Source organism: Myotis daubentonii, chromosome 14 (genome assembly GCF_963259705.1).
Source record: "Myotis daubentonii chromosome 14, mMyoDau2.1, whole genome shotgun sequence".
NCBI lineage: Eukaryota > Metazoa > Chordata > Mammalia > Chiroptera > Vespertilionidae > Myotis > Myotis daubentonii.
Window position 1 is genome coordinate 18,237,532 of NC_081853.1, and position 16,061 is coordinate 18,253,592.

At 46.6% G+C, this 16,061-nt stretch overlaps 1 protein-coding gene across 2 annotated transcripts; it reads right to left on the bottom strand.

Annotated features, from left to right (window-relative positions):
- Window positions 1-730: 730 nt before the first annotated feature.
- On the bottom strand, window positions 731-15,963 carry IL17RB (interleukin 17 receptor B). Of its 2 annotated transcripts, XM_059663277.1 has the most exons (11): window positions 15,766-15,963; window positions 13,504-13,528; window positions 12,611-12,739; window positions 10,954-11,081; window positions 10,204-10,330; window positions 8,233-8,280; window positions 7,054-7,193; window positions 6,612-6,677; window positions 5,494-5,593; window positions 4,292-4,390; window positions 731-2,407 (listed from the first exon to the last, which is right to left on the bottom strand). In XM_059663277.1, the coding sequence occupies exons 1-11, from the start codon at window positions 15,823-15,825 to the stop codon at window positions 1,851-1,853; spliced, it is 1,479 nt and encodes a 492-aa protein (XP_059519260.1). In that variant the 5' UTR covers window positions 15,826-15,963; the 3' UTR covers window positions 731-1,850. The 2 variants fall into 2 exon arrangements, with proteins under 2 accessions (XP_059519260.1, XP_059519261.1); XM_059663278.1 differs by lacking the exon at window positions 4,292-4,390.
- Between the last annotated feature and the right edge of the window lie 98 nt (window positions 15,964-16,061).

Genomic DNA, 16,061 nt, shown 5'->3' on the forward strand with positions numbered 1-16,061 from the left:
ATGAGGATGGTAATAAGTGTTAAGACATGGAGCAGTGCTGGTAACAGAGCATTTTGCATTAGTAAGAGTATCCTATGTATCTGCCCAGTAGGTTAGGAACAGGGGTATAACAAAATGTAACCTGCTAGTACTATTTGGATTGTATGCCTTCAATTTGAAAATTGTATGTTCTTTGACTTAAAAATTTTTAAACAATAATTACATAAGATTTTATGTTTCTGAGCTGTTTCAACACAATTTAGTATTAGCTATCTAGTTCCAAAAATATAATTTTTTGTTTGTTTTTAATATGTTTATTAATTTCAGAGAGGAAGGAAGGAGAGAGAGACCAGTGTGAGAGAGACATCTATCAGTTACCTCCTGAATGCACCTCAATCAGGAATTGAGCCTGCAACCTGGGCATGTTCCCCAGCTGGGAATCGAATCAGTGACCTTTCGGTGCATGGGACGACGCTCAACCGAGTCACAGGGGCCAGGGCTATTTCTGTTTGCAATAGTTTTTCATGTAATAGTATATTGCTCTTATAACTGGTAGATGTTGATTCAGAGGAAGTTGGCTTCTGGTCCGAGTTTTGACATAGCCATGTCCCGTCTTTTTTCACCAGCACTTTAAAGCACCATGAAGATTAATCTTGACAAATAAGGGACTTTTGCCACATTAAACATATTGCCTGAGTCATTACTAAGTATCTGCTGGTGAAGTTGGACACGGTGAGATTTCACTCTATGCTTATGCACTTTGGTTTTTATTTTATTCTTAGGACATGTATTAGAATACTCAACAAATACATTTTAGCAGTCATCTACCTGAAACTGGTCCACATTCTGGAGCAGATTTAGTATTGTGCTGTGTGAAAGGACAGGCATTCCCAGAAAAATACATATACTAACATACATAACCTTTTGGTGACCTGGAGTAAAAAAGATGCTTTTAGGAAAATTAAAAAGTTAGAAGGCTCAAAATACCATATAACTCTTGTATTCTGTAACTCCATAGTAGTTTGTTTTTACCTAAGTAAGCCATTATAATAAACTCATAAGATTAATTACTTCAAGAGGGCTGTCTTCCAACATAATAGGAATTATTTTTGTTCTAAACACAAAAATTTACCTAATCAAGAAACTGAACTCTGACGGTGACCTCTAATAGGTAACTGGACAGAAGTAGACAACAGGTCTGCAAGTATATTTTGGTGTTCATGTGAAAGTCACCTGTACAAGAGGCAAATAGGACATGAACCTAGTTCAGAGAGGGAAGGTCCTATGAAAATGCCAAATGCCTAGTACAAATATACTAGGTCGTCTGGTCAGCAAAGATGGTTCAGCCTGTTGTTCCTATTTTTGTTAAAAATAAAGATGTGTGTGAGAGCGAGTTTTTAGCTAAGAAATTATTGAGTGAATTAGGGCTTACTAAATTTGGCATTCATTAATTAATCTTGGCACGTTACAAAGCTAAACATGTCTGCCTACAATGCAGGGCAGGGACTATTCAAGACTGGACGTTCAGCTGGAAGAGGCCTTCTCGTTGCATTGTCAGATGGTACGGTTTCATTTTATAACTATTATTTTTAGTTATAACTAAATTGATTTAGCTTTATAATTATAAATGTAGTTTCCATTCTTCAGTTAGTACTACAGTAGTTAGTAATATTTGTAACTAGTGGCATAAAATTGTTAATTACCAGACTAAGGCGTATACGTTCTGTTATGAGTCCTCCCTATTACTAAAGCAGTTATATACATACAATCCGCCCTACAAGTAGCCTATACAGTAAACTCCAGAACCAACACAGAAGCTTTTCTAACCGGAGTGGTATGAAGGCTTCAAGTTCTCGCTTCTCGTGGGTGGGCTACATGGAGGAGCAGCTGTGGCAGGCTCGCAGCCTTTTCCCCACCGACACGTGCTGCTCGGCATGGTACAGTTCTGTGCAGAACGCGCCAGCATCCTTCATGAGACGGTACTTGGGGCAGACGTTGAGGGCATTGTAATCGTCTTTGATATCAGCCTCTCTAAAGTAGACCACCATGTATTTGTGCAGATGAGTCTGGCTCCTCAGGTCGCTGCAGAAGAGGTTAAAGGCCAGGGGGAACAGGTCTTGGGAGTTCTCACCGGGGCTGCCCTTGCTCTTGCCACAGGTACCATCACACACAGTGTTGACATCATTGGAAAGAAGGAAAATTACTTTTTCCGCGGCTTTCTTCTGAGTGGTGAGCCACTGCACCAGACCCATCTCGGCTATTTTCTTCCTCTGCCACTTGTCAAGGATAACCTCACTTCTGCAGTGGTTCTGAAGAAATTCAGTGAAGTAACAAACTGTGTGATGGAAACATATTTCGGGTGGGTAAACCACAAGAACCTTAATGGGGGGCAGTAGCGTGGTGGTGGGGAAGGAAGTCTTGATCCTTTCTGTGGAGAGAGAAAAACATTTGTTATCTATAAGTAGCAAATGGCAGGCTTTTGCTATGAAGATGTTGTAAAAGCTGTATTTTGTAAGTCCTTATTACTAAATCAGTCTCTTAGTCAAGCCATACCTTTTCAGGTAAATTCAAAGGTTTGAGGTATTCTGTTTTAGGTGGGTTGTTGTAACTGTAGTATTGTTAGTACCATATACTGTATAAACAGGAACATCCTGGCCTCTGCCCTTCACGTTTTTGGGTCAATTCAGTAGTAATTCCATTTTCTACCAGCAGGTGGTAGAGTTTCTTTATAGTTCCATAGGGTTAAGTGGCGCCCCTTTCAGCTGGAATGTAACTGAAAAGCTGCCCTATGTGTGCTATAGAACAGAAACCATCTTTGAAAGTACTATAGCTAATTCAGGCCACACAATATCTTCTAAGTACAAGTATTCCCGAGGTCCTAGTTCCACAGTCTTCTTAGCTTAGATCATGAGATTAAGCTTGTTTTATCTACGTTATCTGTGATGAGACACAGACTGCCTTTATTTTCTCTTCTTTCAGTGTACCACCCTCTAGCTGGGTGTCTTTTTACTCGGGTTTCTATAGTCAGTCCTCAATATTTTAATGTTGGCAAGGCCCTTAGAATATATGAATCCAAGTTACCACTGTTCTTATGCCTTATAAGAATTATTTTTAAAAACTAGAGGCCCGGTGCACAAAAATTTGTGCACTGGGGGGGGGGAGTTCCTCAGCCCGACCTGTGCCCTCTTGCAGTCTGGGACCCCACAGGGGATGTCCACCTGCTGGCTTAGGCCCGCTCCCCAGGGGATCGGGCCTAAGCTGGCAGTCAGACATCCCTCTGGCAGCCCAGGAGCCCTCGGGAGATGTCCACTTGCCAGCAGGGAGCAGGCCTAAGCTGCAATCGGACATCCTTAGTGCTGCTGAGGAGGCAGGAGAGGCTCCCGCCACCACCACTGTGCTGGCAGCCGTCAGCCTGGCTTGTGGCTGAGCACTGACCACCAGGGGGCAGCTCCTGCATTGAGCGTCTGCCCCCTGGTGGTCAGTGTGTGTCATAGTGACCAGTCATTCCCAGTAGTTCTGCTGTTAGGGTCAATTTGCATATTACCCTTTTATTATATAGGATAGAGGCCTGGTGAACAGGTGGGGACCAACTGGTTTGCCCTGAAAGGTGTCCCTGATCAGGGTGGGGGTCCCGTTGGGGTGCCTGGCCATCCTGGGTGAGGGGCTGATGGCCGTTTTCAGGCTGGCCACGCCCCCCGGCCACCCAAACTCCCAGCCTCTCCTTTTTTTCTTTTTTCTTTTTTTCTGGGATTTATTTATCTTCTATAATTGAAACTTTGTAGCCTTGAGTGGAGCTGAGGGCTTGGCTTCCTCCATCGCCGGGGGCAACCCAAGTCTCCTGCTCACTCCAGCTCCATGGCCGCTGCCATCTTAGTTTGGTTAATTTGCATACTCGCTCCTGATTGGCTGGTAGGCATGGATTTGCTGGTGTGGCTTGAGCGTAGCAGAGGGACGGTTAATTTGGATGTTTCTCTTTTATTATATAGGATAGGAACTAGAGAGGACCTACCACAGGTACAGTGCCATTCCTTATTAGCTGTCTTTGCCCTTTTCAGTACCTGTCCATGCCTCAATGGTAAAAATAAAACAGATGATAGCCACAGGTTTGGAGATTCAATCCCTGCTTTAGCTCAGCAGTTTTAACCAATCGTTATGTCAGTCTTTTTAGGAGAGCTCTAGGCATTAAGTAAATGCTATCTGACTCTTGTTCAGTGCCAAAATGGGATGGCCTCTAGAGGAATCTCCTTTAAAAACATTCAAAGTGTTATTTCTTCACCCAGGTTTCTTGAAAGCACAGCATTATTGCCCTTACCATGCCTCCGCATGAGACAGGTCCCAGCCGCCAGCATCCCCGTGGCTGCCAGTGGGGCCAGGAGGAGGAGAGGCAGCCAGCCACTGAGCATGCTTCTGCCTGCAGAAACAAAACCAAATCAAATGACCTCATGTTTGGAAACCAAGATTATTACTCTATACTTTGCAGAAGTTTAGACCCCTTTAAAACCAAGGGCCACTAGATCTCTCAGTCTGCAGAATGGTATGTTTTCCTAGTGTCCACATCTTTCACTCAGTTCTCAAGAGGGATATGGGAGGAGGCGGAGAACAGTCCTCTCAGATCACTTTGGCTTCCCACTCCGTGTTTACACCGTGGTAACCAGAGTTCACATTCATTTTTTGTTGTTGTTGTTCTTTGACAAATTAATGTTATTCTGGGCACAGATACTTAATATCTGGTAAACAGAGACGGCATTTTTAAAGGCTGTATTGTAAGACTTGGATAGGTGGGGGATATTGCCACCCCGCACGGAATGCCAAGGACCAGGCCAGCTCAGGCACACAGATGTGCTCAGAACCCACAGTCACTGCGGCCACACATTCAGGACTGTTCAACACCTGGGTTGTCTTCAGTTGATTTGGCTGCATTTCAAGAACACCTTCCAAGTGTTGACTCCACTCTTGGGCTAATTCCAGAACTGTAAATGGAAGCACTAACATCTCTAAATCCGGAGGCACCTTTTCCAGAACATGCTGCTCTCCGTTCCAATGAGGCGTGTCTTCTGGTGCCAGTATTCCTAATTTGTTATCCAAATGTTGGCCATGTGACCCCATCAAGTTACAGCCACAGCGGAGGCCTGGGCCACTGGGACTAATAAGATAAATGTAGGGAAGTGCACGTTCTCTCATTCACTCAGTCCTGTTACGCTCTTGACTTTTTTTCAGCAGATCCTTGTGGGTCTGAACATCCATTTTGCACTGTTTACTTTTCCCCTTCTTGTATATATCCTGCTTCATAAAGGACTTGGGGTGATTTTATAAATAAAGCCTTCATTCTTATTCCAACTGCAGGCTCTGGGCAGCTCTGACATCTGTCCCTGCCCGCTAGTTTAGCATCCACAGGCAGGGACTCTGTCCCACCCCCATGTGCATCCTGTGATACTGATGGGGGGCGGGGAGGTGACAGTGGCCCTCATGTCCTGAACCTCTTTGATCATCTGGTGACAGTGACTGGGCACTTACTGTTATCCAAAGGGAAGGACGTATCTGTTTGTGGACAAAGTACAACGGTTCCTTTGCGACGGATGCAGTCGTTGCCACAGGTGCGGAAATACGGAGTCAACTGAGGGAAAAGGAGAGGCTCAGAAAGTACCACCATGTGTCAGAGCAGAATCTCAGCACAATTCCCACTTCTACCAAAACTTCGCTCCCCTTTTTTTCTGGTTTCAACCCTGTCCCCACTCCCCCACCCCTTGTAATACGACATTTTCCCCTTGGTCACACTTCAGTGACAAAGCCCTAAATTCCAAACCAGTGACCCAAGACTGAAGCACCTTCTAAGTCTCCTGGGGTCTGAACCTGAACTTTGTACATGTTGCTAACATGTTACTTTCCATATCTATGTGGGTTAGGTCACATCCCATATATACACAAATAGTTCCTCAAACAAGCGGCAGCAGGGCTCCTATTAATTTCCACTTCATGAAAGAAAGGGACTAGGAAAGTCTGGTTCCCTGGAAAAGGGTGCGGACAGGCGTCTGCTCCCTCTGGCAGGGCAGGGCAGGGCACTGCCTTTATGTTCCATGGAATGGGAAGTAAAAGCTCCTCCTATCTTGGGTGTGGCTGTGCCCCACTGAGACCCTCCACAGCCCCACATCATAAACTCAGATTTGAATGGGACCGGAGAGCATCTACTCGTCCAACTTCCTCCCCTCCACCTGAGTAAACTGAGGCCTGTCAGGACAGGAAGTTGCCCTCCAAAGCTCGTACATTAATCAGGAACCCAAGTCTTGGCATTTCACATTGTTACTTCATTTTGCAGTTAAAACAGGCTAGGGAAAATAAATGGTACTCTTGTCTCAGAATTACTCATAGGCTTTGTAACAGAAAATGAAAACAAAAATCCTTTGGAAAGTCAACATCCACGAATAAAAGCAAAAGGGGCCATAACTGTAAGGTCAGCCTCCTGACCTCCCCACCCCTAGACCAGCCAAGGATTTCCCATTAACATCACTTGATGTGTGACAGCTGCAGAAATGCACAGGATGCAAACTCACTACTACAACTTTGAAAGGACTCATCAAAAGCCACTAACAGTGGAGAAACAATCTTCCCCTCCCAGAGTCATCACTGAACTTTACCTGGACCACAGCACCTTCACTCTCCTGGGTCACTGGAACCATGACAGACACGTGAGTTAGTTTGCTCTGGTGCAGAGAAGGGAGACAAAATCAAGAACGATGTGCCATGTGAGTGAGTAGATCAAAGACGGCCAGTGAAGAAACCACTCTTCCCAAACTCCTTCAGTGCATCAGACTATGTGAACATGGATTCATTTCCTGCGTCGGACCCTCTACCTTGGTTGCAACTTAGGCTCACAGGGACATTTCCAGGGAAGCACCAGGGACTTGTTTTTCTCTATTGAATGAATAAGAAACACCCACCACATTTGGACAGGAAACAGTCCTGCCCGGGGTCTCTCAAAAGAAAGGAATCCTAGAGTGTCCACATTGCTCTTCAGCAAGGTAAGGAAAGCTGGGTTTGAGGATGGGGTGGTGGTAAGGAAAGGAAGGGAGAGAGTACCTCCAAATTCAAAGACCCAATCACATTTTTATTTAGGATAATAGCCATGTATTTGTTTCCAAGGGGACTGGTTGTAAAATTCACTTCTACCGTCTTCTCATCCTTCTTACAAGCTGTGATGTTTGGATCCCACAGACTTCCTATCAGTGGAGAGAGAATCACATGGATGAAGCTGCAAACTCTTCCCTCATTTAAGTCCCCAAAAAGGGCTTGACAAAAACAAATACAAGTTTTCAGGTCTACTCTATGGAAAGAAAATAGTTGTTTCACTCATGTGACTTGCAAATCAGCACGAGGTTAATTTCCAGGAAGGTGATGTATAATAGCATGCATTGTTTCCCCATCTAGGAGACCACTTCCGGCCCAGGCGCAGGCGGTCTTTAGGAGCAGCTCCAGGACTGGCTGAAGGTCCTCAGACCTCTTCACACCTGCAATGTCCTCTACATCTGCTAACAAGGAGACCACGTGCCGCTCAGCCTGACAGGGTACACAGGGATGCCTTGTGGGATGGGGGTGCCTAAAAGATAGGGACCAATTCTGCTAAATACCACTAGCCTCTTGAGCATCCTCACACTACATCACCCAGAAATTTAAACAAGTCCTACAATCTTTGGAAATTGGACACTTGGGACTGTTTGTCCTGAAGGGGCTGATTTCAAAATTGAAAGGGTAGGGGCAGGTTCTAGTGGCCTCGCATGTAAGAGGTGACCCCTATGAGGACACAGGTTGAGAACATGCTTTCAGGTCACTGCTTCAGCTAGTACTCGAACCAGGAATGTTTGCTAATCCACACAGAAGGTTCCCAGGGCCCCACGGCCACAGGTCAGAGATACAGGTGCCTGAGCAGGTGGAAGGGCTTACAGACTCCCCTCCAATCAGGAAGGGCCTTCGATCAGCACCACCATATGTGGTTGGAGCTAAAATGTGGTTCAGTCACCAGGGTGTGGCATGGTTCTGTGACTTGCTTACTACATAAACCCACTCAGGTCTGTCCTTCCTGGACACACTGGCTGCGGGATTCAGCGGGCAAAGCCCTGGCGGCTCAGCATTCACTGCCTGAGCCGCTTGGATACATAGTCCCCTGCCCTCGCCTCCGTTCCTCATGGAAGATGGGCTGAGCTTGTTGGCTCAAGTTACGAGTTCCTTCAAATAACAAAAGCAAGTGCTGTATTCACTTACCTGCCTGGATGCACTGGGTTTTGTATTTCATTAGATGGTCTAGGCAGCCTGGAAATTTGAATGAAACTTTTTACATTTTAGAAAAGGTATCTGTGCTCCACACCCTTGCCAACAAGTACACACACATATATGCTCACCACACCCCATACGAATTGCCAGAACATTCAAGATGTGAGGTAAGATAGCAGATTTAAGTGGGACACGAACATTTTACTGTTGAACAGAAGATTATCTACCCGTGAAATGATAACCATAGTCTAACTTAAATGCAGCCTTTATCACAACAGGATCTATGATCCCCCAAGAAGATTCAAACCAGCCTTTAAAATGAGGTTGGGTAACGTGTGAATACTGCCCCTACCTGGTGGTGGAGCTTAATCTATGACACACTCCCATCCCAAGTGGGGGAGACATAGTGACTTGTTTCCCAAAACTAGATTTGGGAAGGGGAGACAGTAGATTTACATGGAGAAGACTGGCAGGTGCCACTTAACCAAGTGATAAAGGTCAACACTACCAATGGCGTGTGGAGGTCACCTACCCCTGATGGGGTGCCATGAGAAGGGTGCCTCACCCCTGGAGTATCCTCAGATGGGGGACATTATACGGACGCCTGACCAGCACTCCTCAAGACTGTTAAGGCCACGAGGAACAAAGACTAAGAAGCTGTCACAGACCAGAGGAGACGGGACAGCAAGAGGACATTCATGGAAAAGCAGGCAAAATCCAAATAAAGTCTGGAGCTTAGTTAATAGAAATGTACAAACGTTGGTTTATTAGTTGTGACCTATGTCCCATGGTAATGTGAGATGTTAATGATAAGGGAAACATTAAAGGGTAAATGGAAACTCTTCGAACTATCTTTTCAACTTTTCTATAAATTTAAAATCATTCCAACACAAACACATTTGTATTGTCTAAGATGAGGTTTGTTCTCATCAAGAAAGCTGGAAACTGCTGTGTAGTAAGAGGTGTGGCACCAAGAAAACCCTGGACCACAGTCTCAAAAAAACAACGATCGGAAATTCACCTGAGACAGAGCAGGAGTGGGGTACAGAACAGGTGACCCATTCCAGATGGGGGTGCTGTGGGAACTGCTGCAGCCAGACACCATGCTGGCACCTTCACCCATGATCCTGTCTCATCCTAACCCCAGCCCTGTGTGTGACATTGCAGGTGTGACCCTGGGGAGCTGATGGAATGATGTAAAGCAGGGGAAAGAACCCAACATTCAACACAGTGCCACCTGCCTGCACCAACAGTTCAGGGACACACCTGGTGGCTGTACATCCTCAGAGACCCTGCAGTATGCTCTCAAACAACACAGCCTGCTAGGAAGCCAAGACTTGAACAAACATTTTGTTATTTTCAAATATATCAATCTACCTTTTTTTAAAAAAAAAATTTTAGAATTAGAGAGAGAGAGAGAGAGAGAGAGAGAGAGAGAGGCATTGATGTGAGCAAGAAACATTGATCAGTTGCCTCCCACACACATCCTGGCCGGGAATCGAACCTATGACCTTTTGGTATATGGGATGATGCTTCAACCAACTGAGCCACACTGGCCAGGGCTGGAACAAACGTTTTGCATCAGTGACAAAGAGTGGCTAAAGTGCATGGCCCAACAAGGACCAGAGTTTGAATGTCAGCTTCTCTCTTACTGTGTGTGTGACCCAGGCCAAGTTCCTGGAGAAATGTCTTCACCTGTAAAGCTTTCCCATCCTCAGGACTCTTCGAGGCTTATGTGACAGGATGCATCCAAGTGCTCAGCATAGTGCCTGACACACGGAAATGGGCTTTTCCCCAATTTTACCCCCTCTGCTCTAAGGTGCAGTTACTGTGGTGTCCATAGTACAAGACATGGTAAGGCCAAACGTCTTGTCCAGGGTACCCTGACCTCCCTATACCAGGCCACATCCCCAGAGCAAGCCTCCCAGCAAGACAGAATAACAGAAGACGGAGGAAGTTTACCTGGTGAGGTGAAGTTCACAGACAATGAGGGGCTGTCATCATTCATATTTGCATTGGGGATGTTATGGGCCCCAATGAAATATTGTGTGTTCAGCTCCACAGAGAAACCAATGTAGGAAAACGTCCACTGAAAGGCAAAGGAAGGACCCCTAAATTTCTGAAACATGGCAATACAGGAACATAGTACCTTTGTGTGGCCTTTTCATTCATAGTTTCATTCCTTAGCCTACTGCTGAAACTTAGGTCTCTAGTCAGTGTCTACTTAGAGCAGGAGTGGGGAATGTCAGGCCTCGGGCCCTATAAGGCCCTTGAAATCTGGCACTGCCAAGGCGTTGGGGGTGAATTAATTAAATGTTTGACCAAATATAGCAGGCTAAGTTTTAACTTGGTAATTTTATATGGCCTGTGAATGATGTAAATACCCAAATGGCTCTTGGCAGAAAAAAGGTTCCCCACCCCTGACCTAGGGAATGGTCCCCATACAATCTGTCAGTGTAACTCACAGAAGCAAAAAAGTGTAAAATTTTAGAACCAAAATATAAGTTCAGTCTCCCTCACTTTGCTGATGGGGAAACTGAGGCTGAGAGGTGCTGACTTGCCCAAGGCACCCAAAAACGGGCTTTGAACCCAGACAGCGTGCTCCAGGCTGGAAGCTGCAGGTGCTCACCAGCCTGTGTGTGCAGCACTCCATCCATATACCCTAGCAAAGGGCCTTCCTAGTTTTAAGGACAAGTGTCTCCAAGTGCTTACTTTGCCGCCAGAGGGTCTGGTCTGAGTCTGGAAGGCCTCTGTGTAATTGCACCTCACGCAGCTGTAGGACTGGACGTTGCTTTTGCCTGACACACAGATCTTGGTGGCCTCCAGAAAGCGGATGCTGGCTGAGAGAGACGAGAGCAGCTGGTTATTTAGCACCCATTATGTGGTCGGCTTGATGCTGAGAGTGTACATGCCTCATCTCATTTCATACAACAGACCTAAAAGGTAGACACCATTGTTGTCCTCAGCTCACTGATGGGGTGTATGACATTCAGGGAATTTCAGGGAGATTTGCCTAAGCTCACAAAGCTCATTGGGTAGAATATGGATTCAGATTCCAAAGCCCAAATGCTTTCCTCATCACAGCTAAGCCTGAATTTCACAGGATACCTACAAGGTGACTCTAGCTTGCACTATTCTGAGTCTCTTCAGAAGGAAGAACCTTCCAGAATGTCATCACCAAACCATGCCTGCTCTGACTGCACTTTCATTCATGCCAAGTCTTCTTCCTGGAGTGCCCTTTTCTCCTATCTGCCTCTCCAGGGCTTGCTCCCTCAGGGCCCAACTTATATCTATAGCAACGGCTGACAGATACAAGAGCTCACTCTGGTAAGTATGGGGCCAATCGTGTTATTGCAACATCTAATTTAAAGTGACCTCACCAGGGCCCTCCTCTCTTCCAGGCACCCATCGACTCACAGCTCCTTCTGGGATTCCGAGCACTGTCCCTGTGCCCATGTCCATAGCTGACGCACCTCTCTGTGCCTGGCACTCCCAGAGTCCTGGCCAAATGGAATTTAACTGAATTTAGGGTGGAACCACAGACGTGACCTTTAGGTCCCTGGAATTGGCTCATCACAAGCTGCCTTGGGGGGCTGCCAGGATTTCCACAAGCTACTGAGAAGTGGGGAAGTCATCTAGGCCAGTGCTTTTCCTTTTTCCCCCTCTTAAATTTTCCTTGAATTCATTGGGGTGACATTTGTTAATAAAATGATTTAGATTTCAAGTGTACAATTCTGTAATACATCATCTGTATATTGTATGCTCACCACCCAAGAGGTACTTTTCCTAAACTTGGGAGAGTCATCTCTGTCCTCAACTTGTCTTCTTCCTTCAGGTGTGACATTACACACCGAGAGCCACACAGATCAGAAGGGCTCCACCTGATGAGCGTTCACACTCAGATAGCCAGTACCCAGGTCGGAAACACCCCAGGAGTGTCCCTCCTGCTTCCTTTCAGTCGCTCCCAGCCCAGCATAACCACTATCTGACTCCCAACTGCTTGCCTTAGTTTTGTTTGTTCAGCATTTTTATTAATGGAATCATGGTACACACGGCGATAGGCATGTATGCAGATATGAACGTAGAAATGCTTTTGAATCTGGCTTCTTGGATTTGTGAGATTCATCCACATTGTGTGTTGTCACAGCTTGTTCGTGCTCATTGCTCTATTGGATTCCAATCTGTGATTACAATTCTAGTCAGGCATTTCCATCTTTTGGCTGTTATGAATAATGCTACTATGAACATTCTAGTCTGTAGTTTTGGGTGCATGTATGTATATATTCTTCTGGGTATATGTCTAGGGTTAAAAGTAAAGGATCACATAGTCTGCATATTTCTACCTTAACTTTGATTGATGCAAACTTACCATCTGCTCGGAGTACCCAGCTTATGTTCATCAGAATTGAAGAGCTTTTCGTTACCACAGGTTCCACTCGAAGGTCCCTCAAGTCTCCTGGGGTCAGAGTGTGACTGACCATCCACTCTGGAGAAGGTCCTGGGAGGAGGGGAGACTGCCCGTGACACACCCCTCCCTCGCCCAATTCAACGCCATCTCCTCTAAGCGACTCTCCCTGATCCAACCCTCATTCACAGTCCATCGCTTCTCCCTGCTGAGGCAGCCTGACACTTTTCAGTGTTAACTGACGCAATCTCCTGGCCCCAACCTACAGACCACTTGGGACCACCCTAGGTGCCTCTGTGTGTCTGTGCATGTATGTATTTAGTGTATTTGACATGTTTATTAGAATCAGTCTTGCCTTCCCCATGCCTCAGCCTGGACTCCATTCAGCTGGCCCACATACTTCCCACTTTCTAGTCTTTGCAGGTACCATCTCTCCTCCAGCTCGCCCTCTTCATCCACATTTCTTGGACAGAAATCCACCCAGTCTTCAAACGCTACACTCTCAAACACTCCTCTAAAATACTCGCTTCCTGTTTCTAAGTGTAAGTGACCGCCCTCCCACAGCACTTGCTCTCCTTCCCAGGAGTGGCAGACCTCACTTTCTACCTTGCACAGCCATTCCTGGCCTGCCTGTCCCCTCTTGTTGTCGTTCTGGCCAGGACACCGCCCCCCCCCCCCCCCCAATCTGAAACACTGGGAGCTCTGAGAGAGGCTGCATGTGCTTCAGCTAACAAAGCAATAGTTCACCCTAAGCCTGGCCTCTGATGACCCACTGCCTGGATTCGGGCCCCATATAAGTCCAACTGTGTTTTCAATTTCAATGTAAAACCCCAAATACCCATTCCCCAGTCACCTACCATTCTCAGAGCCACACTGAATCGTCTGCAAGAGAGAAAGAAACCAAGTGTCATGCTGAATACCAGCAAACCACAAGCCAAATTAGTCAAAACACTATGCTTTTTTCTTAAATGCAAATACAAGTGCCGAATGCTCAAAAAAATTAAAAAAGCTGGGCTGGCTCCCCTTCCCAGTTTGGGGGAGACTAAGCTGCCCCATGTGGGCTATGCTGGACCATGGGTCAGCTATCAGTATACTAGGTCCTGAAGTCTGCTTATCGCCTCACTTAAAGACCGGAGGGGATGGCTCTGGGCCATCGCGAAGACCGCTTCACACTCTAACATTGAACCATAGGTTTTCAGGGCCAGCTAGCGTATTGTATCTTTTTATTTTCCCAGGTTAAGAACTGGCTACGCTAAGAAGATGAACAGAAGAATGCCACGAATGCAGTTCATGGTACCTTCCCCAAGTTCTTGAAAATATTCTTCTAATACAAAAGGACAGACTCATCTGTGTTATTTACAAAGTCATAAAGCAACTGTGAGCTCATCATGTTACCTTTTTAAAAGAACTTTAGCCGAAACCGGTTTGGCTCGGTGGATAGAGCGTCGGCCTACGGACTGAAGGGTGCCAGGTTCGATTCCGGTCAAGGGCATGTACCTGGGTTGCGGGCACGTCCCCAGTAGGGGATGTGCAGGAGGCAGCTGATCGATGTTTCTCTCTCATCGATGTTTCTAACTCTCTATCCCTCTTCCTTCCTCTCTGTGGAAAATTAATAAAATATATTTAAAAAAAATAAAAGAACTTTAAAAAATAAATATGTATCATCGGTGCCCAAGAAGGCCAGTACCTGATCCTCTTGGAGTTAACTGCTCATTAAAAATATATATATATATATATATATATATATATATATATATATATATATATATATATTTCAGAGAGGAAGGAGAGGGAGAGAGAGAAAGAAACATCAATGATGAGAGAGAATCATTGATCAGCTGCCTCCTGCATGTCCCTCCTAACCCCTGGGGAGTGAGCCCACAACCTGGACATGTGCCCTTGACCAGAATCAAACCTGGGGCCCTTCAGCCTGCAGGCCAACGTTCTATCCACTGAGCAAAACCGGCTAGGGCATTTTTTATTTTTATTTTTTAATAAGAAAAGACAATTAGTAGCTTGGTTTTGGAATAAAATACTGAACCTTTTAGGCAGCAACAAGTACTAGTGACAAGACTCAATGCCATAGGTCCACCAGGCTCTAGGAGCTGATTTCTCTCACCTCAAAATTTCCAAACACCGCATCAGACAGAAGGCAAGACTTTTGATGGTTTGGGTAATCTGGGTTTAGGTGCAATTGTCAGTCCCTCACCTTTGTCTTTTGAAGCTGAACTCCAAGGGATAATGTCAGACAAATTTAAAAACAAATCGGTCACCAAAAGGCTGGTGGGACAAGTTGTAGGAAGAAGCAAAGCAACAGATCTGTATGTTAGAGAGCAAACTGTTGGCCTAATAGCAACCACCGCAGAGGCAATGCGTCCTTCCTGTAGTGGAAAAGGCCACGGGGTGCCTGACCGAGACAGGTGCGGCAAGGACAGCAGCTGAAGACATCAGGGTGCCCGAGTGGGTTTGTCTTTCCACAACTACGTGCTTTTATGTGACATGCTGTGCTGAAAAGGCAGGGGTATAATTTCAAACACTTTGCGAATGAGCTTTTTCCTTTTTAGTGATGCAGAACATTCCCTCAGCTGTTCAAGGCACTGGGGAAGAAAGGATACTCATGCAGGAGAGGACAGCCCTTACCAGCTCCAGGGACCAGGCATCTCAGCACAGCCTGAATCAACATGACAAAAGTGAGTGGTGATAGAGAAGCAGATCCTGCACCCCCAAAGGTAGGCAGGCTTCAAGAGCCCAAGCAGTAACAGTGCTGAGCACCTACTGCGTGCTGGGCTCTTTGCGGCAGGCCCTCCTGTTCCTCACTAGATTCTGGTGAGTTAGGTGTTACCCTTTGTTTTATAGACGAGGACACGGAGGTTCAATGAGCATAAATGACTGGATTAAGAGTAAAGGGTGGCATTTGAACCTCCGTCTGTCTGGCCAAGCAGCAGGAAGCCCGGTGCCGCCTGACCAGGACAAGTTGGGGTACCCCAGGGTGCAGACTTGCCCTCTCCAGAAGGCCCTCCGCAAACGCCTTAACAAGGCTCGAGCTGGCCGGTTGGCCAACTTCAAGTTCCAGGCTCAAGGGATGGAAATGCGGGGAAGGGGCGCGAAGGGGAGCTTACCGGCTCCGGGGGCTGGGCACCCTGGCACAGCGCAGCCAAACTCAGCAACACCAGCGACATCTCAGGGCCACCGCCCCCCACCGCGCGGTCCTCGCCAGGTTCCTATAGCGCTCTTATAAGGCGCCCTGGCCACCCCTCCGGGCTCCGCCTCCCACAGCGCCACCCTGGCCCCGCCGCCCCCTCCCCGGGTGGGGAACTTGGAAGAGCCCTCGCCTGCGGGGATTTACAGGGATGGGCGGGTCCCAGCGGCTCAAGACCCTTCGCGGCCAGAGCACCCGCCGCAGAGGCGCGCGCCA